The 19,997-nt window shown below is 41.0% G+C and overlaps 2 protein-coding genes across 4 annotated transcripts; both read right to left on the minus strand.

Annotated features, from left to right (window-relative positions):
• Positions 1–310: 310 nt before the first annotated feature.
• On the minus strand, positions 311–4,151 carry LOC112589802 (uncharacterized). 2 transcript variants are annotated; one of them, XR_003113802.1, is made up of 3 exons: positions 3,559–4,151; positions 2,651–3,155; positions 311–1,435 (listed from the first exon to the last, which is right to left on the minus strand). XR_003113802.1 is itself a non-coding variant. In XM_025304409.1 (2 exons), the coding sequence occupies exon 2, from the start codon at positions 1,258–1,260 to the stop codon at positions 574–576; it is 687 nt and encodes a 228-aa protein (XP_025160194.1). In that variant the 5' UTR covers positions 1,261–1,435; positions 2,651–3,217; the 3' UTR covers positions 311–573. The 2 variants fall into 2 exon arrangements, 1 of the variants encoding a protein (XP_025160194.1); XM_025304409.1 differs by lacking the exon at positions 3,559–4,151 and having other exon boundaries at positions 2,651–3,217.
• Positions 4,152–6,946: 2,795 nt separating this feature from the next.
• On the minus strand, positions 6,947–8,412 carry LOC109503735 (THAP domain-containing protein 4-like). 2 transcript variants are annotated; one of them, XR_002162712.2, is made up of 2 exons: positions 7,948–8,412; positions 6,947–7,873 (listed from the first exon to the last, which is right to left on the minus strand). XR_002162712.2 is itself a non-coding variant. In XM_019840842.2 (2 exons), the coding sequence occupies exons 1-2, from the start codon at positions 8,118–8,120 to the stop codon at positions 7,721–7,723; spliced, it is 300 nt and encodes a 99-aa protein (XP_019696401.1). In that variant the 5' UTR covers positions 8,121–8,412; the 3' UTR covers positions 6,947–7,720. The 2 variants fall into 2 exon arrangements, 1 of the variants encoding a protein (XP_019696401.1); XM_019840842.2 differs by having other exon boundaries at positions 7,974–8,412.
• Between the last annotated feature and the right edge of the window lie 11,585 nt (positions 8,413–19,997).

Consider the following 19,997-nt stretch of genomic DNA (forward strand, 5'->3'; position numbering starts at 1 on the left):
TTGCTGCTCCTTGTCGCAATGTTAAGGTCGGGTTCCGCTTAAATAAATTCACAATTTTTTTTTTCCATATTCGGCGTCACTTTGCCTATCGAGCCACGTTCTGGCAAGTCATCGACATTTTTTATCTTCTTATATTGCTGAACCCACTTAGCGACGAACGATTTTGACTTTCCCATGTTAGCAGGCACTGCATATGACATTTTTGGTCCTCTGGGGTGGGAACAGAGGAACACAGCCTCGTAGCGCGATGCGTATGCGGCACTCATGGCGGTTAACGTGTTTCTCAGGTTAGAGTTCGACGCCAACTGAATCTTTTGTGACAAAGCATTCATGACAAAGATTTCATCTATCGGCTCACAAAAAAACTAGAACGATACTTGAAGCCAACTGCTATTTATGCCGTGCACGCTCTTACTTTACAGACTGTATATTTAAACTTATACTTCTCTAAATATTCTACTTGTACATCCAGAGCAGTTTGTGTACACAATAATAAACCACTCTGGAATGGTTGCCATTTACCAGCATCGACTGTTATTGCTCTCACAATATCCATAAACTCTTTTAGAAACGTTATATGATCATTGTATATTCATTAGAATGAGATAACGCAAGTTTTTCATAACTTGTCATAATTTTGAACCACTTGTGTATTATTGTTAAGAACCAAGCAGTAGTCTTATGTATATCAGCAATGCGGCCGTGATTTATATGATATAATATTGCAGCAGCAACATTATTATTCAATACTGCAACACTTAATGCAGCATTCATTTTTTCAAAATGCGATGGATTTATACAATGTTCTGTGAGACGTAGACACAATTTCAATGTTTCGTTTCGGTCTAAATGAAATACTTCACGAATAGGCACAATGGAAATTGCTTTATGTGACAAGTTATATCTTTTCATTATTGTTTCATCCACATAAAATGTTTTTCCCGATGTTAGTGAGCATGCAACATTTTTATATACGTGAACAGTATCTGCCATAACAAACAATCTATCTTGGTCGTCGCATGGGTGTTGAATAGAATTATTGATTTTGCTAAATTTGCTAGCCGTAATATTCAATATTTTCCACCAAATTCTGTTTAGTGCGCCCATGTCGGATATTATTACCTTGATTGTCAGTCCAATATCGTGTGCCTTTTGAATTATTGTTGTGATCTTCTGCACTATTTCATTAGCACAAAATGAATTGGCTGTGAATTCGTAACCAACAGTTTGCTTCCATTTCGTGGAAACACCACACAGCATAAACACTATGGTTATGAGTAGCTTGTTTATTGCTACAATCTAATCCACCTGATAATTTCATTGTTGGTCGTCCAATAATTGAAGCCGTACAACTATCATACTGTAAACCCGGTTTTATAGACATTTCGTCTATTAATAATACTGCGTGTTTTTCTTCTGGTCGAAAAGATTGTATCTATAATTATATATTACTGACAAGCAGATGATGCCAATTGGAAAATCGTTTTTCGAACGAGTCATAGTGCGTTCGATAGCTTGTATGTAGATGATGAAAACCCTAGAGCCGTTCGTGTCAATGCGCCTTTGTTTAAGAGAATTTAAAAGATAAAGTTAGGGTCACGCAACTACGTCCCACATAAGCAAAACTTTACGACCTCTTTCGAGTAAGCGGCGTAGCTGAGGAGACTAAAGCTAAGACTCCATGCATGCGGTGAGCTCCGGCAAATGGCTGCGGTGACCAATCAGGAGACAGACGCATGCCGGAGCTTGTCGCAACCGGACTTGCGCCTCCCTCCTGATTGGTCACCGCAGCATTTGCCGCAGCTCACTGCATGCATGGAGTCTTAAGCTAAGGCTCCCACACATAGATTTTTGCAACAGCGGCGAGCGTTCGGATCCCACCGACGACTGCTTCACTTCATGGTTTTTTTTTCTTTTTTTTTAATTTTCGACATATAGTAATATGTTATTAATAATTATTTATTTATTTTTTAATTTATTTCGTTTTTATATAAAAAAATAAGGACATTTCGGGATATTTGAACGCAATATGAAATAAAAAATATATAAATCGTATGAACTGATTATATATTTTTCAAGCAACGTATAAATTTTATACATGTCAAAATCAAATACAAACTTTATAAATGTCTACATATTATAAAATGTTTCCATCGCTTCGCGTATAGTGGATGAAAATTCATGTAGAAACATTGGAAACATAAAACTTTGTCGCACCACGAACATTTTATGAATGAATTATGTTGTTCACATACGCATTTTTTATTATAAATATTTGAAGGAAAGCATGTTAACATTTAACTCTTGGATTTCTTGGATGGAACTCTTGGAACTCTTGGATGGAATACATTTAAATCTTGGATTTAAATCTTGGATTTAAATGTATGCTTCAATATGCATGGTATGCGTCCAAATTAGCTGACGAAAGAGAAATGTTTTTAAATGTTAACCAACTATGCTGTCCTCCAAATATTTATAATAAAAAATGCGTATGTGAACAACATAATTCATACCTACATATAAGCTATCGAACGCACTATCACTCGTTCGAAAAACGATTTTCTAATTGGCGTTATCTCCTTGTGAGTATTATATTACAAAATTATAAACAAATGTTTATGTTTATGACAGCAATTATTATTTACACTACCTTTATTTTTATAAGGTTCATTATCTCTTCATAAGTACCTGGCTTAAAGTGTAAGCCCTGTATACGATGCTGTAAAGTGCGGATACTTGGATATGGTAGATTCTGCCTGCGCAATTCTTCATATCCTAACCGCAGGCCACATATAGTCTCAATGCTTTATTTATAGTATTTGCAGACCATGTGTGTCCCCTTTGTGTATTACGTGCGAGAAAATCCGTTTGGTCTTTGTTAAACAATGTCTGAAAATGTGCATTCCTTTTTTGCAACCGTTTTTTCAATAGACGATTTTTTTGTTGCATCTATTTTAATGATTGCTTCAATTTTTTAACAGTTGTTTCATCATATATATTACGCTTCACTGCAATGTCTCCAGAATTGGTTGTTTTGGTAGGTTGTACTACTTCTGCTTCAATGAGTGTTCTTGCATCCAGTTCACTATTCTTATTGTTACACTCGACATCGATATGGAAAGTATTTTCAATTGCATTATGTGTTGTATGTTCGTCTGCACATGTATAAATATGTTTCAATTTAAGTAATGTATATTAAAATAAAGGTCTGAGCACAATAGACAACATATTAGAAATAGAAATAAATATTAAAGGAAGATATAATACAAATATTAGGAAGAAGGTTAAGTTGTATTTGATGCTCGCGATCGTTCAAACTTATTAAAATTTTCAAACCTATTAATATTTAAATATTCAGTGATACAAGCAATATTCAGTGATCCAACAACAAGGATAGAATGATGATGCTAGATTGAAGAGGAACTTAGACTCTTTATTATTAATATTTATTCCTAATGTCTATTGTGCTCAAGCCCTAACATTTGTGTTTATACAAAAACGCAATTCAGATCATTTACATTCTTACTTCAATGTGTTTTTGTATTCTGTCATACTTACTACATTCTATCTAAATCTTCGACATGACTAAAAATTAGGTTGTTGCAGATGAAATGGCCGTTTTTCAAAATTTAAATTTCCCGGCCGAGTAGTTCAGCTCTTTTCATGCAGCTGTCGTTGCATGCGTGATATTTGAAAAGTATATGCCCCACACGTAAATTCGCACGCATAACTTTACTTTTATCACATTGTTTATATCGTTGAAAATCGCTGTCTCTTCGACATGGAAAGTAAGGAAATGCGGATAATATTCTTGTACGAATACAAACTTGGTCATAGTGCGGTCGAGGCAACGCGAAACATAAACACTGCTTTTGGGGAAGGTTCTGTAAGTGGTCGAACCATTAGACGTTGGTTTGAAAAGTTTCGGTCTGGTGATACAAATTTCGACAATTTGCCTCGCGACCATGCACCATCAGTGATTGATGATAGTGTTTTGAAAGACATGGTTGAAGCAGACTCGCGTTTATCAGTTCGAGATATTGCACACAGCATCAACGTTCACTATTCCACTGTTTCCCGACACCTAAAGGCCATGGGGAAAGTGAAAAAGCTTGACAAATGGGTACCACATAAACTGACTGACAAGTAACACTACCCAACTGATATTCACCGATTTGAATGAAACTTAACATACTTATTAAACACCGAAAAATATTAAATACGTGTTTTTTTGTTTCGGCTAAATATGCTTTTTAGGGGTAGAAAACATCCCTCAACTCCTGGAGGTGGGAACAGTTATAGCTAATTATTTCTGAAACGATACATTTTCTGAAAAAAGTGCTTAGGATCAAAGTTGTAGAGTTCAAAGTGATGCACTTGATGGCGACTTAGAAGTCGACCTTGAGGTCGATTTTCAAGGTCAATTAAATTTGGAAATAATTAGCCGTTGCCGGACTTCGACCACATCCTGTATATATAATCAGTAATTTTATGCGTTGACTAAATCTGTCTTCAGAATTGATTTGTTGCATTATTTTCCTAAAAAAAGAAAAAAATCTAACGTAATGGGAAAATAGGCACAAATTTATAGAAAAAAATAAGGAGAAAAAAGTTTTGTAAGTAAGTTCAGAAGTAAAGATAAGAAAACATAAAATGTCACTCTAATTGTAAGTTAAACATTACCTTCATGCTATATTAGAAATTTTCAAATTTTTTAAAATTTTTATTGCTACTCTGGAGTTATCCACAATACCTTTTACTCTTTATTTTGTATTAGGATTTCATTCGGACATGATCAATTATTATTTTCCCGACTGTCGTTGAGCAAGCATTTTTCAAAATTACTTCTTGATCACTTATTTGCTATGAGCTATCTTGCTCGTGAATTTCGTTCGAATATACCATCAACCATCATTTCCACATCTGTACTTAGGCGAATGTTCATTGTTTATAGTTTTACGTTAATTGCTCTTACGACTGCTGTTTCTTGTGAATGTTTTCAAAATTCTTTCGGAAAGTATTTACTGCAAGTACTTTTCCATCATTTGATTCTACGACTATTTTTTGTGTTAATTTCATTTAGGCTTATACAATCATAAACTCTGCTTTCTATGAATTTACATTGAATCTCTGTTATAATATTATTAAAGCATTGTTAATCTGTAAAATTTCATGTCATGTGACGTGGCAGCCCGGAGGCACCCGTCACAAGATGGCGATCCCTATACCGCGAGGCGAGGGGGGGGGGAAGAGGTCCTAAGAGTTGCGCGAATACAAAGGACTCTCCCCCGAAATCGTGATTAGTTATTATTAGTGGTAAGAGCGCGCAGGTGTGACGGTCCCGCGTCCCCGAGCGGGACTTTGTGTTCCTGGACCTCCTACGCCGACCATCAAGACCGGAGGAGCCAGGAGGAAGAAGAGAACATCACCCATCGCCAGGACAGCCACCTCAGGTGAATGCTCCCATTATCTTTTTTTATTATCGACTCCCGTATCGTCTCAAAAAATTTTCGTTGCCGTTTTCGTTGTCCACAGGCCAGTAGGAATATCGAACGAAAATACCGTCGCTCCCATGCTCGACGCGTGACCGAGTGCGAGAAAAACCTGGCCTAGGCGCACGCGAAGACAGCGGAAGCGCGCGCGAGAGAGAGAGAGAGAGAGAGAGAAAGCGCGCGAGAGTGAGACCGAGCATCTGTCCCGCGGATCGAAAACAAAGATCCGCGGAAGGATTCCCGTATTGGGAGAGAAAACGAGGAACGGGGAGAGAAGAGCCTCTAGACAAAACAAAGGAGAGACAAGGAAGAAAGGAGGAAAGCTGTTTTGTGAAAATAAAAGAGAGGATTACCGCTTTCGCACTCTCTGATATCGCCAGTCTGCTTCCGATTATTGCGGATCGCCTATAATTAGCTACCGAATATCGCTGTGTAGGAAATTCATTTTTGCCGTTAGCGAGAGAAAAAGTTTTGGTGTTCCACTCGCCCAAGGAGATACCGTCGGTGGCTGTGTTGCACCAGAGCGAGCGGAGGAAGGAGGACGAAGGACCACACCGCCGGGAGGTTCCCGACTGTGTAAGACCGTCCACCTGTTTTTCTCTTTCGGTGTCCCGTGCGTACCGTGTCTGGGCTACTATTTGTGAGCGCAGAGCAAGTCTCGAACTCGCGAGAGAACGCAGCGAGGTGTATCGTATCGAGGGGTCGGACCGTACCGATTCCCGTGACACAATAAAAGGGAGATAATCTGAACGCTCAGTGCTACTCTTTGTTTCCTGATAACTTCCCGATCGAATCCTCCCGTCTACCGACTTTAATTTCCGAGGAGCTACCGGTCCCGTCGGATTCGCGTGTCTCGGCCATTTGGTGGTTTTTCGTTGGTGTTGGTGATCGGTGCAGCCCGCTGCATCTGGCGTCCAACAACTTGGTGAGAGTACGCACGGCCGGGGCGCGTGGGCCGACGGCAATTTGACGACGGCGAAAAGAAATTACGTCGCAGTCATTAAACCCAAAAATATTTTAAAGTTATTATGCCTCACTTTCGAGGACCCAGTGTACAATATAGAATCTAGAATAATAGATGAAGAAAGATCAATCGCTTCTCAACTTGCAGATTTGATAAAAGACGCTATCAATTTTGATATATTTAAAAAGACTTATGATACTTTGAACTGTATTGATGCTACTGTGATTCCTGATGCTGTTTTAGTTGAAGATAATTCAGAAGATGTTTCGGAAGTTGTGCAAGACGATACAAAGGTCGATTTCAAGGTCGCCATCAAGTGCATCACTTTGAACTCTACAACTTTGGTCCTAAGCACTTTTTTCAGAAAATGTATCGTTTCAGAAATAATGAGCCATAACTGTTTTCACCTCCAGGAGTTGAGTGGTGCTTTCTACTCCTAAAAAGCGTATTTAGCCGAAACAAAAAAATACGTATTTAATATTTTTCGGTGTTTAATAAGTATGTTAGGTTTCATTCAAATCGGTGAGTATCAGTTAGGTAGTGTTACTTGTGAGAGAGACAAGCTTCACTGTATGGAAATCAGCTCATCTTTGCTTTCCCGACACAATAATGAAGGAATATTGAATCGAATAGTAACGTGTGATGAAAAGTAGGTTCTTTATGACAATCGTCGACGTTTTGCCCAGTGCTTAGATGCTGATCAAACTCCGAAACACATGCCGAAACCGAGTCTTCATCCACGTACAGTTATGGTATCTGTATGGTGGTTTGCCAAGGGTATTATGCATTTTTCGTTTTTGAAAAAAGGTGAAACTATAAATGCTGACAGATATTGACAAGAAATTGACATTGTGCTGGGAAAACTGCGTATTGAACAGCCGGCGTTATTAAATAGACGCGGTATGTTATTGCTCCATAATAATGCTAGACCGCAAAAAAAAACTGTAGAAACATTAACAGAATACAAATGCGAAGTTCTCCCTCACCCTCCTTATTCTCCTGACCTTTCTCCAACTGATTACCATTTATTTAAACATCTGGATAACTTTTAAGTGAAAAGATATTCCAAACAGAAAGCGACGTGAAAAATGCGTTCAACGAATTTCTTGCATCTCGCTCTTCTAATTTCTACGTACAAGGCATTGATGCGCTTGTATCACGTTGGGGGAAGTATATTGAGGTGGAGGGAGACTATTTCGATTGACGAGATGTATATAAAGTGAATCGAATAAAAATTTAAATTAAGAATTAAAAAATGGCCATTTCATCTGTACCAATCTAATATTTCATGTTTGGATGTATGTATTGTGTTTGTAGCAACTATGCGTTTCAGCAATAGATTCGGTGTAGCAAAAGGACGAAGCAATTTTCTTCCATCTTGTCTATGTTGCTCAAATTGATTTTCATCAAAGTGCACCTGCAAAATACGCACATATATGATAAATATTACTGTAAAATATACCTTACATTACTTACGTAAAATTACCTTACATGCAATTATACTTCCTTGATTATACCTCACAAACTGCAGCCCATTTCGGTAATGTATTTTTCCCAATCAGTACCATCCATTCGTCTCGCCTTTTCTGTGCTGATGGAACACCGAAAAGTCGAAATCCCTTTTCACTACGGTTGTTACAATTATCGATACAACACGCTGACATTTCGTTCGTTGATTATTTACGTTTTACACATGTCTTTTTCCTTTCAGTCGCATACGATAATAACTGTCACGATACATTACGCGACTTATACTAAGTGTATATCTATGACATAAAGTGTACACTATATACACTTTTCGACGCCATTTTCAGTCCAATCTGCTAAAGCATGGGTTTCATGAATTGCGGTACTTTATATATCTAGTGATTTTACCTCTTGTCGCTTACGGTTACCTCTCGCTGCGCGAGGTAAGCCATCTTCTTATACACAGAACCCGTCCTGTCGCTTTCTCATGCGCTCATTCGTTTACACATTTTAATTAATTACGGAATAAATATTCAAAAAATTGTAAAATGGCACAGGACTTTTTTAATTGCTTTAACCAGGAGTTCTACCAGTACACAAAATATTAATGATCACATTCCGGACACCCTGTATATATAGGGTATTTGAAAGCCTAACATGCAAACAAAAGTTGGAGATAGATTGGGTGTAGCCGAGAAGAAAAGTCATGTACCATGATGTCAAATTGGCAACAGTTACCGAGTTATTAATTAAAACATGTGAGCCAACGAGCGCGTAGAGAGCGGAGGACGGCCGAAGTAAGCACGTAGACATTTGATACAGGCGGAGTCAGCGAGTTGCAGTAGGCAAGCGCGCACGGCGAGGGGCAACGTAAGCGACAAGAGACGACCGCGTGCGACGAGGAGCGAGCGAGCGCGAACGACGAGGAGCGAGCGAGCGCGAACGACGAGGAGCGAGCGAGCGCGAACGACGAGGAGCGAGCGAGCGCGAACGACGAGGAGCGAGCGAGCGCGAACGACGAGGAGCGAGCGACGGGGAACGACGAGGAGCGAGCGAGCGCGAAAGACGAGGAGTGAGCGAGCGCAAGCGACAAGAGGAGAGCAAGCGCGAAGAGGAGCGAGCGAGCGATTAGGAAATAGCTCGCTCGCTCCTCGTCGTTCGCGCTCGCTCGCTCCTCGTCGCGCGCGCTCGCCTCTTGTTGCTTACATTGCTCCTCGCCGCGCGCGCTTGCCTACCGCAACTCGCTGACTCCGCCTGTATCAAATGTCTACGTGCTTACTTCGGCCATCCTCCGCTCTCTACGCGCTCGTTGGCTTACATGTTTTAATTAATAACTCGGTAACTATTTCCAATTTGACATTATGGTACATGACTTTTCTTCTCGGCTACACCCAATCTATCTCCAACTTTCGTCTGCATGTTAAGCTTTCAAACACCCTTCGGGGTGTTGCAAAAAAAAAAAAAAAAAACGCAAGCGCCCGGGGGCAGCCAAAATATGGCGTCGACCCCGGGGCTTATTTCTATTATTTGCACCGGATAAGGAGGGGCAACGGTGGAGGCCGGCATACATGGACAGCAGGTCTTAAAAGGATAGCAACCTTTGACTTTGAGAGACTGTCAGCTTGTACCACCAGGTACAAAGTAACAATGCCTCTCTCTGTAGTCGCCATGCGCTCGGGATAGCACTAGAGATGTCGCTTCCGAACGACATCTCTCAACGTTATCTGGGGAGGGGAGAGTGTCGTGAACGTGGAGCGTCAGATAGCTCAGTGGTCTAGAGCAGTCGTCCGGCAAGCGAAAAACCCGGGTTCGATTCCCGGTCTAGCGACTACCGCGCTCTCGATACTTTTCTCTCTTCGGAACGAAAAATGAGATGCAGGTCCCGAAAGCACGGCGTCCCGTCGCCACCTAGTACGCCCTCCTTCTTTCATGGTCAACACCCTATACATAGGCTGAAAAGTCTTTGGCTCAACAATGAAAAAACGATTTTTTAATGAAAAAAGTCTTTTATTCCTCGACATAATCTCCATTTAGAGAAATGCACTTAGTGTAACGGTAACATTTCGATGCCGGTATTATAGTGCTCGGTGTCAAGTCCCTCAAAATAGGCATTTGTTTCCAACTTGATCTCCTCATTCGAATAAAATCTTTTACCAGCGAGCCACTGCTTCAGTCGGGGAAAAAGGAAATAGTCGCTGGGGGCCAGGTCTGGAGAATACGGGGGATGCGGGACCAATTCATAGCGCAATTTCTTTAATTTATCGGTCATATCGCGAGCCGAGTGAGCTGGAGCATTGTCTTGGTGAAACAAAATTTTTTTCTTTGCCAAATGTGGCCGTTTGACCTCGTCGTCCAATCGATCCAGTAATGTACAGTAATATTCTTTATTGATAGTTTTACCATGTTCAAGATAATCAATGAATATTATGTTATGCGCATCCCAAAAAATACTGGCCAAAACCTTGCCGGCTGATTGTTGTGTCTTCAGGCGCTTCAGACGGCTTTCACCAGGCAATAACCACTCCGCTGACTGCCGATTGGACTCCGGTGTGTAGTGATGGATCCATGTTTTATCCATTGTGACAAATCGACGCAAAAACTCCTTCTTATTGCGGTTAAACAGGGCCAGATTTTGCTTTGAAAGTCGAACACGTTGCGCTTTTGGCTCAATTGTCAAAAAACGCGGCACCCAACGCGCGCAAAGCTTTTTCATGTGTAAATATTCATGAATGATATGACCAACGCGTTCCTTTGAGATGCCTATGATGTTAGCTAGGTCACTCAATTTCATTTTGCGGTCATTCAACACGATTTCACTGATTTTCTGGATGTTTTCTGGAGTAACTGCCTCATTTGGCCTTCCTGAACGTGGTGCATCATTTGTGCTCGTACAGTTACGACGAAATTCAGCAAACCAATATTTGATGGTTGAATTCGGTGGGGCAGATGTGCCGTAACATTTATCAAGCCATGCCTTTGCTTCAACAGTGTTTTTTCGCATCAGGAAGCAATGTTTAATCAAAACACGAAATTCACTTTTTTCCATAGTAAAGATAAATTCAGAGGTAACGTCACTTCGAAAGCTATAACTTGTACACGAGTCAACGAAATATCATGAAATTTTTACAGCATCTAAGTTAAGGTTGGTACTCTATAGGAAATATAAGGATTTTTAGTTTGTGGCGCCATCTATATGTCAGGTTAAAGACTTTTCAGCCCATGTAGTATATATATTGTTACGTCTCAGCTCCTATTTCCCCCCCTTTTTCTTATTTCTTTTTTATCCTTATCGAGCGGTACATCTTGCAATCTAAACTTCCGGTTCTCCCCTCCCTCGTTCGATATGGACTAGGATTATATTATGTTGACATTCGTAACGGCGACCTGTAATTGTGACTAGCATTTTATTTTAAGTTAATGCGTTAGCTTTAATGCCTTTTACTATTCCTTTGTATATGGAAAACCTTGTGTTAAATTTCCGACATCGGCGTGTGTTAATTTGATATATCGATTTTGGATGACACATTTTATGTGCCAGACTCAACGTATGAATTGTTACTCTTTTCTGCTTTCTTTCTTTTCGGCACTTCTGTTCTATATTAATTTGACACGTCGTTTTCTACAGCGCGCGTAAAGATGTAGTGAGGTTATTATATATTATAATATTATAATATTATAATGAGTAGTTCGAGAGAGGCCGTTCTCCTAGACAATTCGCGAATGTCGGCAGTAGCGTCCGCGGAAGAGCGAGGATTCAGGCCGGCGGTATTAGAAGGATCGGTCGATTTACCGTCGGCATCGAGATTACTTCGTATTCTAGAAGTCGAAGGAGTGTTCAGATCCTCTGCAGGGAGCGCGTGCTAGGATGGTTGCTAGTAAAATCGTCGGAAATAATTATAAAAGGCCTAATGAGCATATTTTAGATTACATTGGACGCGTAAAGGATTTGAGAACCGCTATAATCGAGGGAGACCAAAATATATTCGGGCGAGAACTATCCCGTACAGAGATATCATTAATAGATTCCGATGCTTTAGTTTCATTTTTCGAAGGGCTACCGCCAGAATACCATGCCGAAATTCGCCTTGAGGGATACCGAGATCTAACAGAAGCTTACAATAAAGCTATTCTTATAAGCAAACGTTTGGAACGTGATCAAACGCGTTCTGGGGGATCTCGATCGCGGTCTTTAAATCGTATACCTCCTCAAAATCCTCAACCCCCGTCTCTAGACCTGTCACCATTCTCCAGTTCCTGTCGCAATTCACCTCAACCGTTAGCACCCCTTTCTCAAGCTCCTAACCCACATGTTTCGGCAATTTTTCCTACAAAAATTTGCAATTATTGCAAGAGGATGGGGCATGTAATTTCAGAATGTCGAAAACGGCAATTTAATAACAATAATAAACTAGATTCAAGTGCAAATAGTCTACAGGGAAACACTCCTGGGGCCTCGGCCGTGGGCAGGAGCCGAGGTCTAGCTGTTCCGCGCCCCCTTCTCTCCTTGAGTGCCGATCCTCTACCATCCACGTCCTCCACCTCTCCACCGGGGACGTCCCCACAGTAGAACTTTGTTCTCGTTTCCTTGTTGGGCCCACTTCATTTATGGTCGATACCGGCACCCAACCTAATCCTATAAAAATCGGTATCTTTCGTTCTGATACGGTTATCAACGCGCTGCATACTCTGAAACTCACTGGAATAACTACCAATGTCGTTAATACTCTTGGAGCTGTTGAAATTATATTTTTTAATACGCCCGTTCTTTTCCACGCCGTCCCAGACGATTTTCCCATTATTCAGCAAGGTATCCTCGGCTCTTCCTTTTTCTATACACACAAGGCGCGCATCGATTTCCGTTCAAATTGTATCTATTGGCGTAATAGAATTTTTCCTTTTAAATTACACGAAAGTATCGTTGTACCGAGTCGTTCGAACGTCGGATTTACGGTTCGTGTGTCTAATCCTAAAGTAAAAACCGGATATTTACCGCGCCTATATTCAGCCGACAGCATATATGCAGGCGATTCTCTTGTCACTTGTGACAATGGAAAGCGTTTCTGCGTGTGACTAATACAACGGAGCGAAAAGTGGAGCTACTAATTCCTACAATAGAACTTCAAGAAATATCCCATATCTCTTTGAATCCGCCTTCCCTACAGCCCATTCGTACGCCCGAAAAAATTTATTCTTGTCACATAAAAAATGATATTAATTCTATCGAACATTCTGCCAAAACTTCTAAATTAAATAAACATCAGCTCGTTTTTGTTTTGACGATAATGTTCTCAAAGATCTTAAGTCTCTTTTCTCACTAGATAATATCATGTTAAAATCGCGTTTTCACGAAATTGAGTCTACTGTGCCGATACCAAATATTGCATCTAAATCCACCTTTGAAACAAAAGCTAATGAAAACAAAAGAGGAATCGTACTCCCGCTTTCCTCGAGATCGCTTAAAAATAAATATAAAATAAAAGTTAGCCTCAACTGTATCTTCCAAATCACCTCCCGCTACCGAGGCTCTCGAAATCTCTAAATCATTACCAGCACATCCGTTCAAGGATGTCGATTTTGTTGATTCCTTTGCTCATCCGGCGCTCATCAAATTTTCGGATGAGAACACTTCCGAATTCGACCAAAATCTTGCGCTATCAAGGACGCCACTCGTTGAATCTCCAAGTCTTGCCTCTCTACTTCCTAACTCTAACTCTAAATCCTATCTCGATACTAAGTCCGAATTTAATGAGGCACCCTCTCCTAATTCTAAACGTGGCGATCCTGATAGTGAACTTCAAACTGCTCAATCTCGCCTAATTACACAACCGCTTCGTCCGTTCTAGCACCCCTCGAGTTAATCGTCGATAAGCCTTCTAACAGACCACCTCCTAGGCCAGGAGAACATCCAACCATCTCTAACTCTCGGACAGACGCTAGAGCAACACGCATCTTAAATTTACTTCGTTTAGATCATTTGAGCCCCGAGGAACTTGATAATATTCGTTCTCTAGTGATTAACCACGCAGATTGTTTCCATCTGCCCGATGAACCATTAGGAAAAACTAATTTCACTTCTCATCAAATTTTCACTTCTGACGAAATTCCTGTTCACACGAAGCAATATCGATTCTCGCCCGTTCACAAGGAGATTTCTAAGCAGGTCGATAATTTGTTAAAGAACGATGCTATCCGAACGTCTATTTCCCCATACAACTCTCCGATATGGATTGTGCCAAAAAAACCCGACTCCCAGAAAACCAAGCGTTGGCGCATGGTAATCGATTATCGTAATTTGAATGAAAAAACAATTGGCGATGCCTATCCCTTGCCGAATATCTGCGATATTCTGGACCAACTTGGCGGAGCTAAGTACTTTTCAATTTTAGACCTAGCCAGCGGATTTCATCAAATTCCTATGCATCCCAGCGCTCATAAAACTGCATTTTCCACTCCATATGGCCATTTCCAATTTGAGCGGATGCCATTCGGGTTAAAAAATGCTCCGGCCACTTTTCACCGTTTGATGGATCAGTTATTATCCGGCTTACAAGGCACTGAACTTTTTGTATACATGGACGATATTGTTGTTTACGCTTGCTCTTTACAACAACAACGTAAAATGAGAACTCTGACCGATCGCCTCCGCAAAGCTGATCTCCAATTACAACCTGATAAGTGTGAATTCCTGCGCAGAGAGGTTGCATATCTGGGCCATGTCATCGGGGAGGATGGAATCAAACCCGATCCTAATAAGATCTCTATTATCCAGAATTTTCCCTGTCCTAAAACTACTGAAAATATTAAGCAGTTTCTCGGCCTCGCCGGCTATTATAAAAGATTTATCCCCTCCTTTTCCCACATAGCTAGTCCCTTATCTAAACTTCTAAAGAAAAATACATCTTTTACATGGACCAACGAACAACAAGATGCCTTTAATCTCCTAAAAATGTTTTTATGCAAGAAACCCATACTCCAATATCCGAATTTTTCAACATCTTTCATTTTGACAACGGACTTCTAAATTTGCCATAGGCGGAGTTCTTAGTCAGGGTCTTATCGGACAAGATCTGCCCATTGCATACGCATCTCGTATTTTAAATTCAGCCGAACGAAATTATACTATAATCGAAAAAGAACTTTTGGCCATAACATATTGTGTGCATCATTTCAGACCTTATTTATATGGACGTGAATTCGTTTTAGTAACCGACCATCAGCCTCTTACGTGGCTATACAGTGTTAAAGATCCAACTTCCAGGCTCATGAGATGGCGCCTTAAACTTGAAGAATATAATTGTAAAATAATTTATAAAAAAGGATCCTTAAATAAAAATGCAGATGCACTCTCTCGGAATCCTACTCTGGGGAAGTTAACGATCAATGTGAATAACGATGACGACAACGCGTTTACTGAAAACACTAATCCGATAGCTTCTAATAAATCTATTCGAATTAGGAAAAAACGACGACTAAATGCACAATCTCGAATTTCAGAAAATGATGATTCGCTCGATTCCGAGCCTGTGCCTGATTCCGACCGCTTAATTATTATGAAATCTAAAGTACGCACTCGACAGCAACGAATAAACCCAGAAATTCACGATCTTCCTATACCTATTAGTCAACTTTCTCTCTCTCCTGTCCGTCTCCCCGAAATTCTACTAAACCCAGCCAATCATTCTACATCTCTCGGTCCCGCTGATACCTCACTCGATGACATGTCCTTGGCTGAAAGGTTACTTCGATTGCCACCAAATCAACCCCCCAGCTTTGCACCAAATTCATACTTTGACTCTCCGTTAGGTTCCGAACATTCGTCGGAATTTTCCGAAGACTCGAACTTGTCGGATGTTGAGGGGGACGCAGTGCAACTTGTTCGTCCTAACACTCTTATAATCAAAGAAAGCAGAGACGATTTTCTGGCTCATTGCGATAACCTAATCGCGCTCTTTTCCCTGGACACAAAACCCGTTGACAAGGGCGCCGAAATTCTGGTAAAATCAAATATGGTACCGCCTTTGGTCGATTTGACTCTCGGTCAGGCACGAATATTTCCCTTGCCCAGCGGTAAACATCTTATAGTGCTAACCGTTAAGGAACAGCCCTCTACCAGAACCGACTACTGTATCTTGCAAGAATGTTTTCGTTCTCTTTTAGACATAGTTCTGGAAATAAATTTAACCTCCTTTAGCATTTATAAAACAGAGATGATTGACGATATTAGTTGGAATTCCGTGATTGCTGAACTAAAAAACATATTCTCCGAACAGACTATAGTTATAACCATTTGTCTAAATCTTACAAGTATTCCACCTGAAGATGACCGACCACGCATAATTACCAGGAATCATGCCTCAGCGGTGAGCGGACATCAAGGTGTTACCAAAACCTACCGGCGAATACGTCAAAATTTGAGATGGAAACACCTAAAGCGCAAAATTCAGGAATATATTAGATTGTATCGAACCTGTCAATTGAAAAAACTTGTTAGATTAAAAACTCGACAACCTGTAATTTTAACGGATAATCCGGGAGCCGCCTTCGACAAGGTTGCTTTAGATATTTTAGGGCCTTTGCCGAAGACTCGCCATGAGAAAGTTTATTTATTAACTATTCAAGATGTACTCACTAAATATTCAGTCGCGATACCCTTAAGACGCTTCACTGCTGAGGCTACAGTCGCCGCGTTTATTAGTAATTTTATTTGCCGATTTGGATGTCCTAGAGCAATTCTAACCGACCAAGGTACTAACTTCACCGGACGCTTGATACAAGAGCTAGCAAAGCAATTTAAAATTCGTCATTTTAAAACAACTTCCTTTCATCCACAGTCTAATAGTTCTCTTGAAAGATCACACCAAGTTCTATGCGAATACATTAAGTGCTTCATTGAGAAGGAGCGCGACTGGGATGCTATGATCGAAAGAGCCAGTTTCGCGTATAACACTAGTGTCCACGAAGGAACTCGATTTACACCTCACGAGTTGGTCTTCGGCCGGGTCGCTAGGCTGCCCTCCTCCACATCTGATAAATCTCCGCTTGAAACTTATCCAGAATACGTAACCAACCTTTTCTATCAAATTCGCGACCTTCAAGAAGCTGCACGAGCTAATTTAGAAAAAGCTAAGATTAGATCTAAGGCTTATTATGACCGACGAATCAACGAACAAAATTTTCGAGTGGGAGACTACGTCTTCCTACTTACTCATGGACCGCTCAAATTGGCTGACCAGTACTCTGGCCCCCATGAAATTCTACAAGTTCTCGATAAGGGTAATATTCGAATCCGTATACGAAATTCTTCAAGAATAGTTCATCCCAATCGTCTTCGCATTAGCCATTACACCGCACACTAAGATGTGTTGCTGTTCTTCTGTAAGGCGAATGCTTCCTCGCGGAGGGAAAGCTCACTAGAAACAACCTATAAGATATTATAATCAAACATTGCCAGAAGGCATGGATTATTTTAGAATATAAAAGTACTTATTCTTTTCAAATAAAAAAAAGTAATAATAGAAAAAATATAAAAAAATGTATAAAAAAAGGAGGTAGAACAAACCTCATTTGCCTTGCTGTACATATGTCGCTTTTTTTGTGTAATCATATATGCTACTTTATCGCTGCGCTCTACTTTTAAGAATTTTGCTACTAGTTACAAGAAACAAAAGAATAAGGGGAACGTTTTTGGTGGGTTCCCCCTTTTGCAATTTCTTTTCCTCTTCTGTACCCCTTTCTGTAACCGTCGCTAGCTATTAGCGAGCCTTTTTCAGCTTGGGTGCCCTTGTCTGTTGCTGGGTTTATGCGATCATCGTCGTACATCACTCTTCATCATATGCAACTGGCATATAATTGCAGATGCGATTCTCCTGCTTGCTCGTATTGCCCTTCGTACACGAAGCATTCTGCCTCTTAGGATACGACTGTGGCGTCGCTCAATGTGACCACTATATCACTATATCCTCGATATAGAAGAATGCTATCCACCTGAGGACAGACCCAATTCCACCACGACTTATATTCAGCTTCTTCAAACCGCTGAATACTCTCGCATCAGAATCATCTCATGCCGAGTGGAAATTGACCGTCACATTTTTTATTGCGATATGCATTCGCATATCTCTCTAGTTCAAGGAGGACACTGGAAATATATCATCGATTTAGACCAGAGTTCTTGTACCAAGATGCACGCCACACGATCCTTTTCATACGGACCCAACGCTCCAGTAATTGATCTTCTTCCCAACGCTACTAACTACAGAACGCTCACACTGGCCGGCACCGCTTCTGTGGACGGAACGTGCAAAGGGACGCAATTCTCCGACTATGGCACATGGAACGATGTGGTGGTGGAAGCCTCGCTATACATCTCTTACAAGGACTATTACACCATAGTCAAACCAGCACAAGACTTAATCGTCCTTCGATCAGGGACTCATTGCCGAGCTTCCGATCTCAGCTGCGTCGATGAGGATGGATCAAACGTATATTGGGCACCATTACCTGATGACACCTGTAAATTCCACTCGTACGACGTCTTATATCTGGGGTTCGCCACTCGCATCTTTGACTACGCCGCTCGATATCCTATTGTATATTCTCTCACTTCTGATGAAACGACGTTTGCATTATCCAAGAAATCCGAACGCACTCTGTATGGATATACATTGATACAAACAGAACATCCGAAACTTGTTATTGTGGAAACCTTAAGAGGTAACCCATTTGCTAAACAATCACAGATTCTAGTGGAAAATTTAGATTCATTTGCATATATAAATTCTAAATTTGTGTACGTAGAAAAGCATATCAAGGCTCAAATTCAAAATTTATACCAAAACGTTATTTCTCAGAAATGCGCCTTGGAACAGTAAGTCTTGAGAAACGCCGTTTCATTAGCACATGTTCGACCCGATTTATTTGCGTATACGTTAATGAAAGGTCCCGGTTATGTAGCTACTATCGCGGGAGAAGTAGCTCATATTATTAAGTGCGTACCGATGGAAGTACTGCGTCGCCCAACTGAAAATTGTTTTCTCGAGTTACCCCCGTTTTCTATGTTAACCAATCCATGTTTTTGACTCCGAAAACCCGTGTTCTTGTCACCACCGGAACCCCTGTAGATTGTAATCCGATGATTCCTGTTATGTATCACATGAAGGGAGGGTGGGTGAGCCTCACGCCGAAGCCAGCAACTATCCTACCACCTCAAACGCTGAAACCTCTTACGAAACCAACTTGGAATTTTGTGGACGCCAAACACCTTGCAGAGAGTGGAATATATTCAGCCAGTGATCTCAGTAGGCTCAGGGAGCATATCATGTTCCCTGTCGAACAACCCACGCTCATCAACAACTTTGCCAAGGCAGCAGCAGGTCACAGGGCTTTGTGGCCGGGCTTTCCATCATTAACCTTCTGGACAACGACGCTATCAACTTGATAACAGAATCTGCCACTCAACGTCTTTTTGGTGGATTTCCAAAATTCGGAACATTCAGCGTCGGCTTGATAGGCGTCTGAATTATTGTCAAGGCTCTTAAGGCTGTCGCAGATACCATTATACACGGCTATGCCCTCCACTCTGTCTATGGGTGGAGTATTCACATCCTGGGAGCCATTTTCTCCTCTGTAACCAGTCTATTACTTCATCTAGGCAAGAGGCCCACGACATCCACATCTGTTCCCCGTGACGGGAATACGGATTCTCGAAGAGCCATTGAATCGGAACCAGATCTCTGTATACAAAACAATACGATCAATGTAGAAGCTGCCGTAGTCAAACCAGCGCCTCGAGCCAGTACTTCAACGCACACCGCTCTGCAAGTCACCTATCCGCAACTGGAATCCGAATTGGCTACGATCCGTCGCTCCTTCGTCAACTTGGAGGAAGAAATTAGCCGTCATGTGTCACACGATAAGAAGATCCAAGAATGAACAAGCAACCGGATACTTGGCATAAGGGCACACCACTCTCTCCTCCACCACTCCTCCCTTTTCTCCCCCTTCTTTTTTTTCCTCTTCTTTTTTTTCTTTTCCCTCTTTTTTTTCTCTTTCAAAATATTTTCCCTTTTTCGCTC

Source organism: Harpegnathos saltator, unplaced genomic scaffold (genome assembly GCF_003227715.2).
Source record: "Harpegnathos saltator strain DR-91 unplaced genomic scaffold, Hsal_v8.6 scaffold607, whole genome shotgun sequence".
Lineage (NCBI taxonomy): Eukaryota > Metazoa > Arthropoda > Insecta > Hymenoptera > Formicidae > Harpegnathos > Harpegnathos saltator.